This window comes from Epinephelus moara, chromosome 3 (assembly GCF_006386435.1).
Source record: "Epinephelus moara isolate mb chromosome 3, YSFRI_EMoa_1.0, whole genome shotgun sequence".
NCBI classification, from domain to species: Eukaryota; Metazoa; Chordata; class Actinopteri; order Perciformes; family Serranidae; genus Epinephelus; species Epinephelus moara.
In genome coordinates this window covers 21,193,389-21,215,189 of record NC_065508.1, presented here as the reverse complement: position 1 = coordinate 21,215,189, position 21,801 = coordinate 21,193,389, and the positions used below count along the sequence as shown (strand labels likewise).

The window sequence follows — 21,801 nt, the reverse complement described above, 5'->3', positions numbered from 1 at the left end:
GGGGGTGGGGGGGGGGGGGGGGGGGGGGGGGGGGGGGGGGGCAAGCCTCCTGTTAATGTCAAGGGTACATCTGCTGCTATATTAGTCCAAATGTTTACACAGTCTCAGTGGGTGCCATGGAGGAGAGTGGGCTAGAGTTCACTCAGCCCCCCTCCACACTAACCGTGCACTTCTGTGAATTTTGTTGGGGGTGTGGCGCTGTGTAGCCAAGCCGAGGCAAGAAGGAGGAGTGTGTGTGTGTGTGTGTGTTCATGTGTGTGTGATGCGCAGTGTCACAGTAGAAGGGTGGGAGGATTTTGGGCTGGCTGTTCTATCTGTCTATTTGTCTCCATCCAAGGCCATTTCCCAAAGAGGGAGGCAGAGCTCTCAACTCTGCCGCTGTCTGGCGCTACATCAGCTGACCAAGGCCCTCCCCTCGTGGATTAGAGAGGAGGAGGGCTCGCTCTGGGCTGTGGGGAAGGGGAGAGAAAGAGAGATAGGGAAGAGAGAAAGAGAGTGTAAGTGAGGGAGCAGGTCTCGGCAGCCCCTGAATGTAAACAGATTATTAGATTAGTGGCCATGAGAAGGAGACGGCTGAAGGGAGGACCGTCACTCTCTCTCTGTCTGTCTCCCTCCCTTCGTCTCACTCTCTCCCTCGCTGTCTTTCTCTCAGTGCTGATGGGGCTGTGTCTTTTTTCTTTGTGATTTAGCTGGTGCTGGTGAAACTGGAGAAACTTCTCGCTGGACCGAGGAGGAGATGGAGGTTGCCAAAAAAGGTAGTGTTTCAGTTTATTTCCCTCTTGCTTTATCTCTCTCCGTCCTTTCTCCGCGTTGCTCTGTTTTTTTATGATCTTTCCTTGTTTCCTCCCTCCCTCCTCCCCTGTCTTTCTTCTTTCCTCTTCTGATTGTCTGATATTGCCTCGCCCTGCCTGTTTCTTACATGCACACAGGAACGTACGTGCACATGCGTTCACATAAAAAGAAGCTTGTGCTGGTGCTTTACTGGGAGCTGACAGAGACCCATGCGAGAGATTTTTTTTGTTTTACTTCTTTCAGCTATGCTGTTCTGCTGGCTTCTCTGAAGTGATCTATTAAGGCCATCCATGAAGCAACAGAGCGTGACCGTTGCAGCTTCCTCCAAAGATCACTATCTATTATTCACGTTCAAAAACTTTGTCAGGTCCTCCAGAACATTTGACTTTGCTGTTGTGAATTCCTCAAAATGTTTATTGCATGCACACTGTGCCTGGTCTCAGACTGCACCGCTGCAGTTATTAGTCGGGTCATATGCCATTCTAGTGTGCCCCCTCTCCCCCTTTTTGCTTGGCTTTGTTGGTATAGACTCTTAAGTCTGGTTCCCTGAGTGCCAAGACCCACAGACGGGGGGAGTAAATAAAGGGATTAATGTGGATTAATTAAGACTCTCTTGGAGATTTACCTCGCTCTTAACAAAAATACACTGCTGCTATGATCTCCTCAGGCATTCAGACTTGTATGTTAGATATGTCTGTGGATTAGTGTACGGAAAAGAGACCTGCACAAGCTCCTCTGGTCATATGACAAAGTCACATTCAGAAATCACGTTACGCTGTGCCGCCACATATGGCTGGCCATGCAAGCATTAAACACAGTTCCCCTGGCAGCCATTGCTGTAACCTGTTGATCTACATAAGCCTCGGTGTTAATACCAGGCTGACACATCTCAGGCCCGGCAGCCAAATCAGAAGTTTTCATGGAGGAAAAAGAAGCTCAACTCTAAGCTAACTGAACACTTATGAACGAGTAGGTTTTTATTAATTTGGCCCCTGACAAATTAAGGAAGTCAGATATAAAATAAATCAACATCCATCTCTTCCTACAAGCTGTGTTAATTTTGTTATCAAAAGCTATGCGAACACGGCTTGGAAGAAAGATACAAGGTCATATTTGGGCCCACACATTCTGCAAACCTTCACTCTTAATTTTTAAACCTGTGTTCTTCATCAGGTAATTGTAAGATAAAATCCTTTGTGAAATAAGAGTAAAATGACAAAATTGTTGGTTTTGGCCTTGACTAAAATGTACAATATAATCATATGACATAAAAAGACTAAAATTAAACTAAAAGAAATTTAAAATGTAGTTGTCATTGACTAAATATAATTTATATTTACAGCTTTCTTTAACTAAGATGAGACTAAAATGTCCTGACCTTTAGTCAATTAAAACTTGACTTAAAAATCAAAACAGGATAAGGTTGACTAAACAGGATAACAGCTGACAAGGACATTTGACACAAACTAAGACTTAATTAAAAAAATTGCTGACAAAAAGAACACTACTTGCAAGCAGATATGTAATCAGACACGATCTTGTTCCATCGAGCTCCAGTATTGAGGTCTAATACTGGTAGTTAGTGAAGCTGCAGATAATAAGACGCTTGCTGCAAGTGCATTATTTAAGCAGCTAGAACACCTCACACTTTCATTTATGTAATACAACAGTGCGGCAGTTTCCTCAAAAATGACAACTTTATCAATTGACTAAGCTTCACGAAGGTTCTTTATAACATTCACATGATGATATTTGTCAGTATATCTACCAAACCAACGATTTAAAACGAACACGATAACATCTTCTTAGCTCGCTCAAGGGTTTCCTTCAAGGATGTTTATGCAATATGAGTGGGTAGATGTCGCCTCGGTTATACTGCAGTAGCATGTCAGGGCTCGACAGTTGCCAGGTTGCTACTGGCAACCATTTTCAGAAATTGGCAACTAATTCTTAGCCCCTGGTTGACATCAGTGGCAACTGCTTTTTAACATGTAAATGGCACAGACAGCAGACAGCAAAACATGCACCCCAAAATACGTATTTGTTATATTTGTTGCACTAGTGATATTTGTTGAACGCCATGACAGTCAGGACCAGAACCAGACGATGCTGTACATGGATAGGTGCAAATGACGACTTTGCACATGCGTTGGTGCATTTACTCATGCACCAATTCACAGGCATATACTGGTATTTTGTATACCAGAAAATAGTGATAGACACTTTAACTCATAACACTAACAGGAGCAGTGTGTAGGATTCTTAGGATTTAGTGACATCTAGCGGTGAGGATTGCAGATTGCTACCAGCTGAAACTTCACCTGTGCCAACTGATCTCCCGCTTAGCATTCCTTCAGTGTTCTTTGTCCAGGAGGTTTTTACCGAGAGCTAAATTATCTGCTGAGGTCTTCTTTTCCAAACAAAAAGACCAGATGGTTTAAACCAGTAAAAACACTGAATAAAGCATTTCCCCCTTAAAAAAATCTGTTTTTTGAAGCAGCTGTCATGGAGGGACTGCTAATTATGTCAGCCAATGCAAAAAACGCGAATGGCTCTAGGACCACTGTTTGTTTTGTCCATTCTGGGCTACTGTAGAAACCTGGCGATGCAACATGGCAGACTCTGTGCAAAGGACCCGCTACCTATGTAGATAGAAGCAACTCCAAGTTAACAAAAAGACAAGTCTTATTTTAAAGGTGATTATACGCTTAAGAAAACATACTTATTATATTCCAGTATGCTGATATGTCCTCCTATATCCCACACATTGTCATTATTAAGCTGACGTATAACTGCATAGCATCAAAATTACTCAAAATATAAGGTGTTAAAAAATGGCGATCATATTTTCAGTTGTGGCTACAAAAAGCTGCCAGCCGCTTAATCACTTTTAAAAGTTATTATTGAGCCCTTCATGTATTATGTATGTATGTAAATATTTATTTCTGTAAAGCTTCAAGAATGGGGGGAAAACAGCAATCTTGTCAGATCCTGCAGCTTTAAAAAATGTGTGATCGCTTCATTTGATTATTTCTCTCTCAGTCCACTCACTATCATTTGTCATGTGACAAATGTAGCTGTCAGGATGGTTGAGCAAGTGTACATTTAGCTAAAGGCATGTAAGTGAAGGTCCGGGTGCCGCACTTGTGATAAATATCTGTTGCTGAACACATTGCGTGCACTGCAGTGCTCAGCTTTTAAACTGTGTAGATTATCTGTTTGGAGGGTCTTGCTGACGGTGAGAGTGTTTTATGCATATTTTTATGGCTGTTAGATGAAGTTGCCGTGGTGGTCAACACAAAGGATGATGTGTTTTGTTCTGTGCAGTCATTAGGTTTCCCCAGTATCTTACAGAATACTCAAGCTGTCCAACATCTCTGGGCTGTCTGCAAGTCTAAGTGACTCTAAATAAGATGAGTCACTCTGAACAGTCCCATTGCCCCCATTCCCTCATTTAACTGGAGCAGTAATGGGGCTTTGTGTTGAGCTCTGTGGTGATTTGTCAAGCTGCCAGTATCCCTCCTCTTCAGTCGGGCTAGGAGGGAGGGGAGGTCACGGGGTTAGGGGATTTAGAGACGAGAAGCCCTAATGTCAAAGGTAAATGGCAGTTTTCCAGTTCACTGCAGCTTGGCTGAGTTGTTTCAGCGTTTAGTGAGGGCGTCAAAGCTGATTGTGCACTCAGTTCGGTGTTAATCAGGATGGGGAAGAGCAACAGCAAACCATAGCAACAGTGGAGTGTCATTTTGCAGCAGTCCCGAAAGTTCTCCCTCAATAGTAACAACTGCAGCAGCTTTTAACTCTAAAGAGAAGATTCATTGAGATCATCTGCTTGAATCATGGTGATGGTGCTCAAAAAGCATGAAGCAATAATTGGAAATATGTGAAGTATAGCATGTCAGGGTATGTCCACGTCAAATCAGGCTTTAATGTCTTTGCCATACCACTCTGCTGGTCCTTTTAGATCCTTTCACTTGAATCCTATTTATACACAGTATATGACATCACCATAATTCCTCCAATAAAGTATTTGCCTACATTATGTTACATAACGAGTGATTTTTTTCTGATTAAGTTGTGTTCTATCAAGTGTTCAAATGCTGCACGTCTGTAACGCTCAGTTGTCTCTCCTGCAACAGGGCTTGTTGAGCACGGGCGAAACTGGACAGCCATTGCCAAAATGGTGGGCACCAAAAGCGAGGCACAGTGCAAGAACTTCTATTTCAATTACAAGAGACGTCACAACCTGGACAACCTGCTCCAGCAGCATAAGCAGGTAAGCTACTGAGCACTCTCAGCCTTTTCTCACAGTCTGTCACTGAGCTGTAATGTATGAATGCAAAACGCTATTCTTTGTGTTTCCCAGGATACACGGCGGGCTCGTGCTGATAGGTCTCAAGGTGAAGGTCTAGCCACCGCGTCACCTGATGATGACGATGATGACAACGCAGATGACAGTGAAGGTCAGTGAGATGGATGATAGGAAGTGCATGCTCATCATTAAACACATAGACACACACGTAACAAAACACGATTGTTTTGGACTTTTCTTCCTGTTTGAATTTTTTGGCCTTGTCTCTGAGTTGTGGAGGTGTTAAAGGGATAGATAGTGGGGTTGTTTGAGGTACAGGAACACTGCCACGGAAGCTAAGCGAAATGTATTTTAGCTACCTACAATAATCAATATCAGTTTAAGTGTACGCTGTATTTAGAAACTACTACTACTACTGCTTTGCCTTGCCGTCACACATCCGTTTTAGACGGGGAAATGAAGCCGTTATCTATGCCCTCTTCAAAGCTACCAGACTCCTGTGACAAAACGGTAATTTTGCCTCACCAAACATGAGGAACTGCTCATCTACTGCAGCCTCGATCGGTTCATTTGTTGTGTTATTGTGTGACTTTTGGATCCAAACTAACGTGACGACCACAGTAGTACATTGCTTAACGTTTGTGCCAGTTACACCAGGGCCACACTGCCTGTGTGTGCACTGTGTGACAGCTACCTCGCTGAACTGTTGCAGCTAGCACGCATGCAGTGTTTACACGGACAGCGCTGCTGCTGCAGACCTATTTTTCCTCATTGAGTTTTCCTCACGTAAAAGCCACAATAAGATCCCTGTCTTAAAACAATGAAGGGATTCTGTCCACAGAAAAGCAAGAGTGCTTTTAATTTGAAACAGAAATAAGAAGTGTTGAGTTAAAAATGAACATTTACGCTTTGTGTCATGTCTTTGAGATATTCTGCAGATACAGACATTGAAACTGTAGTGAAGGTGTAATGTTGCTGGTATAATGTCTATGATAATCAACACGTAATTTTCACTGTCTATTTTTGCTGCCATGTCACATGAAAAAATGGGCCATGCTTGGAATATCTAGAAGAGCAGCTGCTGAGAGGCAGGCAAACCGTGCCTGAGCAGCACTGCTCACACAGGCAGTGTAGCTACTCTAACCTGCTACCATCAGCGACGAATGTGTGCTGCTCATGCAGGCAGTGTGGCCTGGGCGTTATGGGGTTATGGAAGATCGATAACACAATTCTTAAAGACAGCTTGGCTCAGTGTCGAAGAGGCACATTAGGCGGGCAACGTCATCATGCAGAAACCTGCATCAAGTCACACAAGACGAAATTTTAAGAAGGTGGAAGAAAACGTACTTCGACCAAAATTTGAATGATTGGATTTGAATACATAAGGATTATTACTGGTCAGCTACAGAGTGATTTAAAATCTCAATAAAACAAAAAATAATGGACCCACCCTTTAAGTGAGGAGGATAGGGAGGGAAAAAATGCAGTGACAAGAATAGTGCAAAGCTGGGAAGCCTGAACCAGAATGCCCTCTGAATTGTCATGTAAGGATTTTATCTGAGCTGATGGCGATGTGCTTGCTCTCCGCTGACTGTAGTTTTAATGAGAGAGAAAAAAGGATCAAATGAAAAAAAGCAAGGAGGGGAGAGGTGGAGATAAAAGATATGAACTAATTCTGAGTACATGGGCGCCTGTTGCATAACATTCTTGGCTTTGAAGACTCAACAAAGCCTGCTCTTTGAACACAAAGTGCCGGTCCACTTGTTTGATCCGGCAAGCCTGCCTGTCTACCAGCCCCCCTCTCCTCTCCAGAGGTCCTTATCTTTGCTGGTGAAGGCAGCCCACCATAAAAAAGATAGCATGCTCCACACAGAAATATATTAATATGAATGTTGCCTTAATGATACTGAAAAGTGCTGGTTTGTAGAATCTGTTTTTAACAGCAAAGTGATTCGATATGTCCGTTTTGTTGGAGCTGCTCAGCAGACTTATATGTAATTTAAACAGCCTCCAGTTCAGAAGTTAGCAGCGACGACAGCAGGAGGTCACAAGGTTCTCTGTCATGTTTATTTGACTTTCTCTTTGTCCCATGGAAACCCAAACTGCGCTTTAGAGGCCTTGGTGATCTGTAGCCTGTGGGTCTCACATTATATCTATCAGACAGTAGAGCACATAAAGCCGGAGGAGGCATCAGCACAGCTCTGTTAATGAGCAATCACTGACATTTAAATGTTTGTTATTTGGCTGTTAAGTAATACTCTGATTTGGGTTTGATACATGTTATGCATCTGCAAACTGTTTTTGCATAGACATACCACCTGGACAACCATCACCATGGCAACAACTGCAGCGGTAGAAAATATGTAAACCAACAGAGGCAGGCAGATTTTTTAAATATGCAGTTTCTATCTTAAAGCCTCAGTGTGTAAAAATGGTGAGTAACAGTGACATCAGCGGTCAAATTCTAGATTACAGGGCTCACTCGCACTCACTCGCTCACCCCTCCCGTCTGGTAAGTGACGGTGGCCTCGTAGGACAAAAAGCCTTGCGCAGACAGCAGAGATCCATCCACGAGTTTTTCAGGTTTTTCAGGAGTAGGCCTATCTAGCGATGAGGTGAATATTTATTTAGGAATCTAAACCATGTTACGATATTGTAGCGACCCTGCAGTAAATGTTCTGTTATAATGTCAATGTTCTGTGTGTTAATGGCATGTTTGGGATTGAATGAGCAAAGGTAGGGGGGCAGGGTGTGAGTGTGACGGGAATGAGAGCTGTGTGAGTGCGCATGCTGGTGTGTGTATGAGTGAACTGGAGGAGAGAGCAGCAGTGCACAGTTGGAGTTACAGCTAAGTTCTTGTTTGTTGGTTGTTTTGCGTGGTAACGGCCAACAGTAACCTGTACTGTTCAGTAATAAACGGTGGTTTGCCGAATAACTGCGTCATCCTTTCCACACGTCCTGGCGGATGCTACAATATGTTATAGCTTACCAGTGAGATATAGGTTATCTGTGAGATATAACGTTATGTTATGGAGTGTTTTATCTCTAATTGTTTTGGTAACACGAGCAAACATTAGCACAGTAATGCTAAAGTAACACGTTTTATGTGATAGTCACGGCACAGTGCGGCAAATATAAGTTGGTACGATTATAATATATGCATTTCCAGAGTGTTCTTTCACAGGAGTTCTTTCCACCTGGAATAAGCAACGCCGATATTCACTCGCGTTTTGTCCCGTCCTCGCTTATCTGATCTTTTTCTTTTATTTGGTGGTGTGGTTTCCCTCTTACGGGGCAAAACGTGTGTGGTCCTCCTTTTAAAGTGCAACAGAATCATGAAAGTACAAAGCAGGTTCATGCAGAAGCGCCCCGGATTGAGCTTCACCTTCTCTGTCTCCAGTGACGGCAAGTTCTAGGTGAACGCGAAAGGCGAAGCACGTATATCCCTTTCGGGCACTGTATTCAAATATGGCGACGCAAGAGGGCAGCCTCCAGCAGACCGCGCCTGTGCCTGTGCCTGCCTGCGTATATATAGAGAAATCATTCTAAGCCTATGAGAAAGCTTCCATTTGTATGTGAATTGCATTACACTTCAGTAAATAATTATTTATGAAAGCAATAGTTGATATTTGCTAATAAACAACCACGTAAATTACACATTGTAACTTTAAGAATGTGATTTCCAGATATGGCTTCATGTTTTTATTATTTAAAAAAGTTCAGTTTATTCAGTTTTTTTTGACTCACTGTGTGTCCACGCAGTTTAAGATTCTTAAGGAACAGATGATTAGATTTATTATCATCAGAGTATTAGAGTATTTTGAAAGTCTTGTATCTTTGAAGCCTTGGATTTAGCATAAGCAACCTTTAACGTTACAAAGCAAGAACCATACATAAACAAAAAGTGGTCATAGATAAGGTACAGTACGAACTGGCAATGACGTGTGCCAAAACAAAACGTGACAATGGAGGAAGCACAGATGGGTAGGAAAGAAATGTATGAGGCATTAGGTGGAGGTACCTTTTTGGATTGTTACGTGGCTTTTAATACACGTCAAGGCTTTTAAACATAAGAAATCACCCCAGTAGGTATATTTATGTCGCAACAGATCTACATTTGGTTTCATTTTCATATTTAATAAATATTGCACAACCTAACCAGAGTTATCACCCAAATCAGATTTGGCTGTTCAATACGAATATTCGACTGTTCATTCCTTTTTTCTATATAGAGAATGGGAGTTTGAATGAGGTTTGGCTGGCAGTTGAGGGTGACATTGATGTTCACATAATATAGTTAACAATCCCAGTTAGCCCTCCTAGCTAATAAGTGCTAACTGTGCTATCAACAGATTGTGCAATGTGCAACAACATTTTTTGCCGACACTGGATATCGAACAAAAGCCAGAGCCTGTATGGTATTACAAAAGCCAGAGCTTGTACCAGAGCAGCATAAAAGTGAGGAGTGGTCAGACTGCAGCTATAACTGGTGGCCAAAATGACTGTTCGACTTGAAGAATCTCATATGACTGAGGAGTCTCCGACTGATGACCTGAATCTTCGACTTTCAGAGGGCAGCAATAAACAAAAATGTAAACATGCAGTAGTGACTGTAATTGTTAAGGCACTCAAATATTGGCATATTTTCAGTGAGAGGAAAAAAATAACGTAAATGTCAGTAATGCTCCATCATGAGAGTCTGATCTGTTCACTGCTGAACTGCAGCCTGCATTTGCCCTTAATACAGGGCAGTCACAATGGATTGACATGTGACACGTGACGGCACATTCTGCAAGCCTAAAGCACTTTAACCATATGCTTACATGTGTATACTCTATGACCAAGTATGGCAACATAGATGCAGTGATAAACTCTCTATAGCATGAGTTATTAGGGGGTCACAGGGGACGCATCGCCCTCAAAATTTTGGACGTGTACATTTTGCCCTTCCACCCACCTACTCCAAAAAAAACCAACAACTAACGGAGGACTTTTATTTTGACAAATTAAAGACATTTCCACAACTAATGGATGAAAAGAAAAAATCACCAGAATGCATTTAACTTGCCATCTGGTGTGCAAAATTCTCTGACGAAGGACCCCAAACCCCCTAGTTTAAAAATATCGGCATGCATTTAGACACAAATCTTTGTCCATTGAGCTTGACTATCCCAGTTAACCAGGCCTAGCCGACTACTGAGGGGCTTCAGCTGATAGACAACAACTGGTGCACTGCCAAAACTTTCCTGGTAAAACTCATGCTCCAGAACTTCTGTTCTGTGCGTGCCAGTGGTAGACATAAATAGACTGTTTTGACAGATTTGGGTCACAGGGTGTACCAAACCGAAGGTCTGTTACAGAACAGTTCGGGGCAAATACACGTACCGTTATATCCCTAATTATGACATGGAGCCTGCATGATGGGGGGCATGTTTCTAGTTATTGTGGCCTCTTGGGTTACTCATTGATTCATTCACTTGTTTCGCTGTCATAATACACTTGGTCTTCCTTATCTTATTTGGGTTGTCCTTTGTTCCTAAAAGCCATTCAAATTGGCTTCAGTGTCTTGTGAGTTTCATGTTTTGTTTGACGTGTACTTATTTATCCTCTCGTGCTTTTCCTTAGGCGGTGACAACAGCTCCGATACAGAGAGTGCCCCCTCCCCGTCTCAGTCTGGCGACTCCAAGAGGGCAGACAGTGCTGCAGGAGATGCTCATTGCTCTGACCAGGACAAAGGTCAGGCCAGTAATGGAAAGGCCATGGAGCCCTCCTACGGAGGACTCTGTGTCAAGGAAGAGAAGAGCCCAGAGAGTGAGACTGGATCTCAGGAGGAAAAGGCCAGGATGGCTTCCTATGCAGGCTCGGTGCATCCCAAACCTGAACCTCAGGATGTGGACATGAAGACTGGAGAGGTTCAGGTCAAGATGGAGCCTGAGATCAAGGAGAGAGGAGAAAAGGGAGAGCATGGTGAGAGGCACAGGGAGCTCCACTCAGATAATGACTCCAGCGCCACCTGCAGTGCTGACGAGGACGTAGAAGCGGAGCCTGACAGACAGAGGTGTGTTTTCATGTTCTCATGTTGTGTTGTGGTTTACAATCACAGGACTCGCTCATGTTTTCGAGTGTGACATTTTACATTTTGCTCTCTGCCTCTGCAGAATGTTCTCCATGGACAAGCCCACGTTGCTCAACCCTCCAGGCTCGGTGCTGGTGTCCTCACCCAAGCAAACCCAGCTCAACATCCAGCAGCTGCATCAGCGGGCAGCCGCCATCCCTCCTATGGTAAGTCACAGTTTCGGGTTTAGACTGGCACGGAGGCAGGCGGCAGGTTGAAAGCATGCCCACATTACCCACATCAGTCATTATGAGCAATGTGATAAGATCAGAAGGTTTTTGCCTTTTAGACCCTGTCTTCACATATACAGATATTCAGATAAATATACGATATGAGGATATTTTCATTTTTCGTCCACACACAAGTGAGTTGAAAACACTTTCCATGGCGCAGATTTTTGAAAACTCGAAATACTTTGTAAATTGAGCATGTGGAAAATGATGATGTCATCTTATCAAAACCTGCATGTGCATTGTTACTTTAGGTAATGAACATGCACCAGAAACAATAACAACAACAGCTGCGTTTGTTTACATTTTGTTAGCACTGCTTGGTCTGATGACTACATTATATCTTAACCTAGTATTGCTGCACCACCTCATGGACGAATGGAGGCATCTGCCGTGCCCAGTGTTATTTGGTCCACCTCAGTGTCGGCAGTTTAAAGTCCACCAGAATCGTTAATTTTGGATCAGGCGAAAAGATAACGGGACAGTTTTATAAGTGGGTTGTTGATGAGGAATAGAAGTTAAACTTTCTCATGTCCAGAGCATCAGTCGTATCTTTGAGTGAGTTCCCATCCTGACTTCGAAGGGAAATCAACGGCGATGAGATCTCCTGTAGGTGTTTTGAAAAAGTTAACATAGTCTGCACACTTTGCTACCTTGTTTGGCCGTGTGGACAGAATTATTGTTTTAAAGGTCAGGGTTAAATATCTGTACGTTTAGACAGGGCCTTAATTTCTATGCTGGATGTACTCAACAGTTCCATGGTGTGCTTTGCTGACAATGTGGACATGGATATGGATCATTTACCTACCAAAGTCTTGTTTTAAAGTGGAAACAGTGCTTTTGTTGTCCCCAGTAGCTATATCTACTAACCAAAGAGTATCAGTTCAACTTCTTTGCAGTTAATTTCCCCAGTAACTGTTTGTTTTCACTTAAAGTGTAAGATCTATAGAGTCTTTTAAGGTCTTTGAATGAAGATATTTAGGGAATACATTTTAATTTGAGGTGTGGTCAGTGCTCTCTGTAGTGCTCAGATAAATTCAATACCTCATTTAAGCTCTATTTGCACGGGCGTGCTGTATGTCTGTACTATACTCGAATTTAATGACATTATTCCCCAGATATGATGTCAGAGCAAGAACCGTAGTAGTAAGATGAGCCCTCTGAATTTGCTCCCAAAAATACTGTCAAAACTTTAATTTACAACTGCCAGCGCAGCCTCCATAATTCTCAAGAGGCATAAAAAAAAGCATGGAGGAATAAATACACATTGCAAAAAAATATAAAAAATTCACAGAGATGATGACTCACACTGGAAGATTATTATCCCACGACCTCTGTTTTGCGAAATACTGGAGTCAATTTGTGTTCCTGTTTTTACTTGACAAATTACAGAAATGGCAGATTCGCACAGGATTAAGATCACAGACGACCTCCTTAGTTATTACAGATGACTAAAGGTCACCAGGGGATTCTAGTCCGTGCAAATTTGGCTTAAGTTCATATCTGAAATTCCAACTCATCTGGACCTTTTCCCTCCTTGACTTATCTAGGTGCCTGGACCTTTTGGCCCCGGCGGCGTGCCCATCAGTGGTTTTGCCATGTTGCAACACCAAATCAAAGCAGCGCACGAGTCGGCACACCAAGAGGAGAAGCAGAGGCAGGATCAGGGAGACCTGGAGCGCCGACCACCCTTCAACACCCGCAGCCCCACTGTAATAGACAGAGATGGTAAGAGAACAGAAACTATCCTCATTCTGTCTTCCTCTCCCCTTCTTCCCGGTCATCGCTCAGTCAGCCTGTCGCTGCTAGCGACGGACTATTTATAGTTAATGCATTTTATAGGCCCCATTCATTTTTGTTCCCATTTGAAAGAGGAAACGTTTGAGGGTGATCTGGACTGTCCCTGTTTCAAATTAGATGCAAACTCAAAGCTGCGGTCTGCGTCGATGCTTCTCTCTGGTTGAAGAAGGGGACTGTGGTGTTTTTTGAGGTTGTATGACTTGAGCGTGTCAGAGTAGGACACTTGCTGCCTCTGGGCAATCGGGTGTAGTTCAGCCTCTTAGCCTCAGAAGGTTGAGTGGTAAAGTCACTTGGCAGACTACATTACGGCGTGATTTTTGCAAAGCTTTTAGCACCTTTTAGTCAGAGTGCTGTGAGGAGCAGAGCGTCTGTCAGTAAGCTGCTGAGCTCTGACGCCAACATAATTATCACATAGGTTTCAGCGGATGTGTGCGCAGTTGGTGGTGCTAGTTGTAATCTAGGTCAGCTCAGTGCTCAACGGCATTGAGTTCTTGTTTTAATAGTCTTCCCTTTGTCCTTATGCCTGTGTACTGCAGGTAAGCCCTTACCGTACTTGCCTTATGACATGAAGCTGGCTCTGGACCAGGAGGTCCACTCTGGTCGGCCAGGCTCTCCCTACAGACTCTCCCCCAGGGAGCTGAGCAGGGCCTCACCCCAGCCTGACCCCAACGCCCCCAATGCCTCCCGCTACAGTGTGCCACCAGGTAAAAGCACACATGTTCACCTCCTCCTTCCTTCCCTTTTTGCTTCCTCCCTTCCTGCTGATACAAACTAGCCCTGCCAGACTCCCATGGAGTCTCTTGTGTTTGAAAGTGGAGGCAGTAAAGTATACTTTATGTTTGAGCCACTGTATTGATATGTACATTTTATACTCTTACAGGCTCTCATGATAGCCTGTTTTATACAGTTGCTCCCCTGTCTTTATTTGAAGTTAAAGTTGTAGCAGACGAGCGCTGTTGTGGGATTTTCTAATCCTGTCATAAGTCGGGTTTTGGTAGAGGTCAGGTTGAATTTCCTCTTGTCCAAAGGTATACGTACACACACTAGAGTTGTAGCATGAGTCAGCTGACATGAGCAATACATTTTGAAACCCAAATTTCTGTCAAGAAATATTAAATCACTAAAAACTGTGACATTATAAATGTTTTCCTAGTGATTTTATTCTGAAAGTGTTCTGCTTTCTGCATAGTTGGCTTTTGGTTTGTAGTATCGTGGATCTGTGCTTCGAGCCTGTATCTCATGAGCCAGCTCTTCTTGGTGTAATCACACGCTGGAGACAGTAGAATGGTGATTTTGTAACTGCAGCGAATATGTCGACGATGAGTCAGATTATTTTTGGTCCGTCCACCAGGGCACAGAGAAAACATGAGCACGCTTCTTTTCCTAATCTTGGCCGTTGTCCTACATTCTTGTCTCAGAAAGAGGCCGAGATGGTGTGTGAATCGCTGCCAGTCAATAGTAGCCATCATCGCCAGTTATATTTTTATGATTCCGGGCAAGCGGCAGATGGTGGCCAGAGATATTATGTTTTCATGTTGTCCATCCGTCTCTCCCATTCCCATAAAAGCATTATCTCAGGAACACTTCTGGAGACTTTGGCACAAACGTTCACTTGGACTTGACTAGATTTTGTTGGTCAGAGGTCATTGTGAGCTTACAAAACACTTTTTTGGCCATAACTCAAGAATACGTTAATTATGACAAAATTCCACACAAATGTCTAATAGAATAAAATTATGAGGTGATGAGAGTTTTATCCAAAAAGGTCAAAGGTCAGCTTCACTGTGACATCATAATGTTCTGCAAAAACACTTTTCTGGTCCTTACTCAACGCCATATCTCAGAAACTGAATGGTAGACATTTGGTCAGATACTGATGGTGACGCTAATCTTAGATGTCCACCTTGACACTGTGATGGCTGTAAAGATCTTCTGTGCTGTTGGGTTGAAGATGAGTGTGAAGCATCCATGTTTTAGAATATGTTGCTTCTTTGCAGCAACATCCATATTTGAACCAATATCTACTGTCATGGCTACAACTTTCTGTTCTGTCCTGTTCCTGTGGTACTCCAACACAAGCTCATTGGTTCTGCTGATAGTGAGCTTCAGGTTATTGTTGTCGCACCATGTGACGAAGCTCTCTGTCACTTCCCTGTGTCCCTCAGTAAAAATAAGCTCAAAGCAAAGACAGCATGCTTATCACTGGAAATTATTCTCTGGAATTATACATGTCCAGTGTCGCCCACAGAGGTTTTTGGGGGTTTGTGAACGCAGCATGTTCTTTTCCTCAGCAGCTGCTTGTGGTGTTTTGAGTCGCGGGTTGGATGAGACCATCCAGTAAGAGCTGTCAAGATTAGATGGATGGATGAAAGGCACAGGTGCTGCATGCAGACCCAGTGCAATGAACGGTGTGGCCTTCTCGAATGCTTTGTGACAGTAATTCTGTCGTGTGTCTAGTTTCTAACCTTCTTTTATCAATTTTATTATTTGTTTATTTTTATCACACACTCTTGATTTATCTGGTCTTAGCCTATGTTCTATGTTTTTATTTGCTGTTCCTGTTACTTTTTGTCTCCATAAAGCACTTTGTAACTGTGTTTTGAAAAGTGCTATACAAATAAAGTTCATTATTATTGAAGTTTATTAAGTTGAAAGTGTGGAGCAGTGAATAACCGAACGATACATTCCAACAGAGCACCTGGTCCAGCTCCAAAATTAGAAAATCAAAATGTGGCTGCAGATATTTTAATCGTGGCATACCCTGCATGTCAGTATAGTGATCACTTCCATTTCGCCAAGAAAAAATACACTTAATACCTTTACATTCACTCAAAGTCTTCACTACATACACGGTATTACGTGAGTCAGACATGGATGTAAACAACTGACCGGTTAACGGAGGCAAACAACCACGAGGTGGAAATTCTAGCACAGATGTTTATAGAATTCTATATTGATACTAGAGCAAAGAGATGTATGAGGGGGAACAGGAGTGGGGTCAACATTATGAACAAGTTTGATCCAGCTGGCAATTTAGTTTCCCATTATTTTATAGATCTGTATTCATTTCCTTTATTTACAGAATTATGGTTCAAGGATAGCAACAAGTTCTTGCTTCAGCTTTAAGAAAGCAAAAGGGTGTAGTCCACCAAACCAGGCTGCACGGAAATTCCCTGTGAAAATGTCTGTTGCTGTTGTCGATGTGGAAATGGATTTTCTCTTAAAGATTGACTGTTGTTGTTTGTCATTTGGGGCAGACCTATTTCTCGTGCCCTGACAAATGAGGTTTTTGTCCCCGACGATGAACCGCAGCATGAATGTTAATGTTTGACGCACAGTCCCCCTGCGTAGAGGATTTATAAATCCGTCATGGAGCTGCTTGTTTTCGTGTCTGTCCCTGTGTGAGCCAGCACGATGATGACGTCCGTGTGCGCCAGAGGAGCTCTCACACATCGATTTGCATTTTTGATTTTGTAGAGTGCAGCGCATGAGGCACGCTGCCTGCGTGGAGGTTACCCCCGGTCTTCTGCTTGTGTGTTGCGATCCATTTCGTCTACTCAGCTTTCCCAGGAGACGGTAATGCAGACAGCAGGCGTGGGCCAAGGTTACCTCAAGTTGAGGACAGGCTATTAACTGAGGTCTTCAGTGCTTACCTCACCACTCACTGGAGTCTGTCTGAATAAAGCTGAATATTTTATCACCCAGTCTTTGATGGGAAATGGAGCTTAATGGAACCCTGATGTTGGGTGGGTTGAAGCTGTGGCGTCTGGCAGGCGAAACATTTGTAGGTTACTGTGTGAGCTGATGTTAGTTGTTTTGTGAGTTCTTAATACTTTGCTGTTTAGGGGTCTAATGTCCGAATTTTGGCCAGTGAGCAACATCTCTGATTATTTTCTCATACTCCCCACCAGTCCTCCATCCTGCCCCCAACCAGCTGGTCCAGAGTATGGCAGATGGAGTCCGCGTGACATTCAGCAGACCCAGTCGACCTCCCAACATTCCCTCTCCTCCTCCACTCATTCCAACCACCAAGCCCACGGACAAGCCCTCCTTCATCCAAGGAGGCTCCATCTCCCAGGTAAGACGCCAAAGGGGGTGATGGCAGCGGAGCAACCCTCTTCTTACTTACACCAGCAAGGACAAACCGTAAAGTAGAGTTCCCATAGATCCCTATAAAGTCTTAAAAGGTGTTGAATTTATTTATCTAAAAATAATAGGATTAAAACATTTTAAATTAGTCTTTCAAAAGTCTTAAAAATGCTATGACGAGGAAAGTAAAATCTCATAAAAATTGGCAACAATAATTGGATTTAAAATACATGAAGAATCAGCTCTGAAAATGTTTTATGAGAAAGAAAATGCAGTCAACACATTTGTTAGAGCTGAAGGATTCACACAGTTTGTTTTGGTGAGTAACAACGAATACAAACAACTTTTGTTTGTTTACAAGAAAATTCCAGAGAGCTCCATTTAGTCATCAGTTTCATCCATCACTCAGAAAGAACACATCTGGGTTTGATGATGAGATGTTTTTCACAACAGACAATCTGACACACCAAACAATCTTCTATAAATCACTTACCTACATTTTATTTACCAATATATTAAAGTGTTTTCTCCAGTGTGTCAAATTATAGCATCCTGATGAGATGCATCTTCTTGTAAGTTATTCTGTCACAAATAAATGACCCAAGGAGTTGTAGTAACATTATAAACAGCGGACGTCAGCCCTGAACCTTAATAATAACATTTTGTTGGGTTGATTCAGTCAGTTTAACTTTGAGAATATTAACTCTATCGCTTTTTGACACAGTGTTTGAGTTACCAAAGGGTTAGACCCAACAAAGTACAGTATGGTATGTATAGGTATATGGTATAGTCATGTTTTTTTCACTGCTGAGTGCTTATTAGAGAGCATAACTAACAAAGAGGCACAATTTATTAGAGATTATTATTTTAGGATTCTGAGAAAAGTTGTCCTGAAAAAAATGTCTGTCCTTGTGTCTCAGAATAAACAAGATAATCTAGTAAAGTTCTCATTTAATAAGTTGCATTTATCTGATTTTTCAGAGTTCAGAAAAGCAAAGAAAAAAGAGCAGATTGTTTTTCCATTAATACTTTTTCCAAATTTTAAGATAATAAGGTTTTTACTTCTGAAAAATGAGCAGTTTTTATTTTCATAAAAAAAATCTGGTTAATCCAAAAACAAAGCAAGTGAATGCATTATGCCTCCACAGTAATGGATGCAGGTCTTTTTTTGAGTATAATTTTTTAGATATTTATTTTTTCAGTCTGTCAACAGTGAAGAGAATCTTCAAATAACTGTAAACAATTTCTCATCTATTTTAATCTTGCAAGGAAAAACGATTCTTTGTTCGAACATTAGATGCACTTTTTTCAAATTCAAATATACAGCTTGCTGACTCTCATTACATGAGCAACTTTTTTTCAATAGCTCAGCCCTGCAGAAATGGAACCAGCTCAACTGGTACTGCTTGACAAATTATCTCAAGTATTTTTGAAGGGCTGAACCAGCTCTCAGAGGTGCTGTGATCCAAGGCTGCAACTAACAACTTCTTTCATTATCAACAAATCTGTTGACTATTTTCTCGACTAATCATTTGGTCTTACATTTAAAAACTTGCTACCATCAAATGTTTGCTGTTTTTTCTCAAACTAAAACGGCTCACCTATTATTGAGATAACTGCATGTGAATTTTCTTTCGATCAACTAATCTAGCGCTCAATAATACGGAATAAAATGCCATATCAGCATCATCTCTGTTGAGATATGCACGTGTAGTACCAAATGACAATAAAGTTCATCTTTGTTGTTAATTGATAACCACTAATAAATATAAAAATATGTGTAGGGGAAAGTAAAACTTGATTTCAGGAAGTAGATTTACTGTATAACCCACTTGCCCGAACAGGCAACAGGAAAAAAAAGTTAATGTTGAACGGTGCCATTGTTTGTTGCAGCTCTATTGGGATCTTGTATCAATGAAAGGGTTCAATTATATCAGAATTAATATATAAACATATACCCTGTCAAATTAGCTTGTTAAAAAATGCCATACAATATTTAAGTTTGTTAAGTTTATTAAGTGTGAAAATGTTTCGGAAGGAGTCTCAATTTCCTAGTTCAGCCTATAAGGGTCAGTCTGTATCTTTTTACCTTACCTTTAATAATTAGGAAAAACATAACAGTTTTAGAGCATTAATTCCAGATTACCCATGTACAGATTGTTTGTGAGAATATTAAAATCATTAAAGTCACTCAAGAAAATCTTTTCCCTAACAAACCCGTGTCATGTGTGTCGTAGCGCTTACAAGCAACTAGGCCGTTGTAAAAGGTGTTTTAGTCAGGGGAAATTGTGACTTTCCTTCGCTGTTATCTGCTGTTATCTTATTATATACCAAAGTTTATGACTGAATAACTATAACACATAAAAGACTATCAACATCCTTTGACACTACTCTCTTGTTTTTGTGAACACAGTGTCCTGACCTTGATCTTTGTTCCTGTTTTTCCAGGGAACTCCTGGCACATACCTGCCGTCCCACGCTGTCTATGGGCCAGAGGGGACTAAGAGCACCGTGGGCTCCATCTCTCTGGGTCTGCCTCGGCACCAAGATCCTAACAAACCTGGTAGGAAAGCACACCATCACATCACTGGGAGTAGGCTCCTATGCAGCTTTAGACATTAAGTCCCAACCCCACCTAGTTTAACAACACCTCTGAGGGATAACTGTGTTGTGAAGGCCATAAGGTTTCACCTCGCTACACCATGACATTTACTGAAGCGAGCTTTTATTATAAAATGGATTTTTGCACGTCAGTGTTCAAACATATTGAAATAGATGGATCAGTAATGGCACACTTAAAATCTCCTGCATGTTTTTTGCCCGTTGTTGTGATGACATAAAAGTGAAGTTGTCAAAATTCATCCATCCATAAAGACAGACAGAACACAGCAATTTGAATAACATTTTAAAGAAGCTACAGAGTTTTTAACTGTTTATGAAACAGTCTCAAATTGATGCCTATACTTGACCTACATAAGCAAACAAGTCCATCAGTGAGAAGATACTGATATAAGATATTATAATTATTTATACATACTTATTCTTAATGCCTGTGCCCGGGTCTGATTCCCCACCAAATTAGACTTAACTATTTACGGCAAGCAGACAGGAAGAGTTTATGTTTACATTTTCCCAGGCAAAGTTTGGCAGTGAAAGTAGTATTAAAAATAAGTTGTGTCTTTCTTTCACTTGCTTCCAAAACACATGTGACAACCAGGTCAAGATCTTTGAGACGTGAGGAGGTGGTACTCATGGAAACACTACCACTTTTGTCCACAGGGGCCGCCAAAATCAACACAAATCCAAAGTCGCTTGTAGTTTCTTTAATTTAAGATCACATGAATACTGTCAACCTGGGTTGTACAAACCCATCATTTTTAAATAGCCTAACTACCGTCAGTATTGACCGCAATATTTTTATTAACTTGACCCAGATTTTAAAAATGGCAGCCCCTTAAATTGCCCCGTACAAGTATGTGCAGACATTCTGTTTGTGGTTGCCAATGAAAGGATTCAACAAGTGTTACTTTGATGATGATGTCACATCAGTTTCTTGTGGCATCCCTGTGACAATCAGCTAAGAATCCCGCCTATAATGACTGGGTGCTGTCTGCAGGGGAAAACAAAATGGAGAAAATGACTTAGCCCCAGTGAGTGAGTCGAGTCGAACCATGCAGGGTCGATGTACCATGCCAGTCATCGGCCACTGAGCCAAACATTTTGATTTTGATGTAAGAGCCCCAGCTCCTCCCATCCATTTCTTGATCTGTCCACACTGATTTATCTACCAGAAGAAATGTAGGCTGCTTTTTGGATGTACTGGTACCATAGTTAATCGTCTAAATTTGTCGCTGCCATCTTGAAGATTTGCCACCATCACTGAGCAGTTTCCGCTTGTGACAAAGCAGCATGCCATGTACATTATTGACCACCTTCATCACGACAAGATGACACCAACCACTCATGACTCAACTCTCTTTCTTACCTCTCCAGGAGCTGCAGTTCCTTCCATGCAGGATGGCAGAGGCAACCCAGCGAAGATGGGCGAGGGTCTGGCTATGAGTGGATCAATCACTCAGGTAATAAATGGATAAAGTAATATTTCTTTTTAGGGTAGTTATGATCGAAACCTAAATAGATAAATGACAGCCTTTAATTGGTCACATATTTGAGGGGTATGTGTTTTTGCTTTTATCTTTGCTCTTTTCTGGAAAATCCATAGGGCACCCCTGCCCTGCCCCAGTCCAGCATTGCTGCCGACCTCCTGAAGGGCACAATCACAAAGTTGGCCACAGAGGATCTGAGCAGCCCAGACAAGGCGAGGGGAGAGCAGCTGTCTAAAGGTCACGTCATCTATGAAGGCAAGAGTGGTCACATCCTCTCCTATGATGGTAAGTGCTGTGATCATTGATAAACCAAATGATTAATGAGTATTCCTTTACCAAGCACACAAACGTGATTGGTAT

General features: G+C 42.1%; 1 protein-coding gene across 4 annotated transcripts in view; it reads left to right on the top strand.

Moving 5' to 3' along the window:
• The window catches only part of ncor1 (nuclear receptor corepressor 1), an 82,499-nt gene that overhangs the window by 44,878 nt on the left and 15,820 nt on the right, over window positions 1-21,801 (top strand). For 3 of the 4 annotated variants that reach the window (XM_050039577.1, XM_050039574.1, XM_050039570.1), the window contains exons 17-27: window positions 690-755; window positions 4,929-5,065; window positions 5,156-5,252; window positions 10,727-11,159; window positions 11,260-11,383; window positions 12,997-13,174; window positions 13,783-13,950; window positions 17,158-17,324; window positions 19,784-19,898; window positions 21,329-21,414; window positions 21,558-21,726. In XM_050039577.1, the coding sequence (XP_049895534.1) occupies window positions 690-755; window positions 4,929-5,065; window positions 5,156-5,252; window positions 10,727-11,159; window positions 11,260-11,383; window positions 12,997-13,174; window positions 13,783-13,950; window positions 17,158-17,324; window positions 19,784-19,898; window positions 21,329-21,414; window positions 21,558-21,726 (1,740 nt within the window). The remainder of the gene's footprint in view (window positions 1-689; window positions 756-4,928; window positions 5,066-5,155; window positions 5,253-10,726; window positions 11,160-11,259; window positions 11,384-12,996; window positions 13,175-13,782; window positions 13,951-17,157; window positions 17,325-19,783; window positions 19,899-21,328; window positions 21,415-21,557; window positions 21,727-21,801) is intronic. The other variant, XM_050039583.1, reaches the window with a different exon arrangement.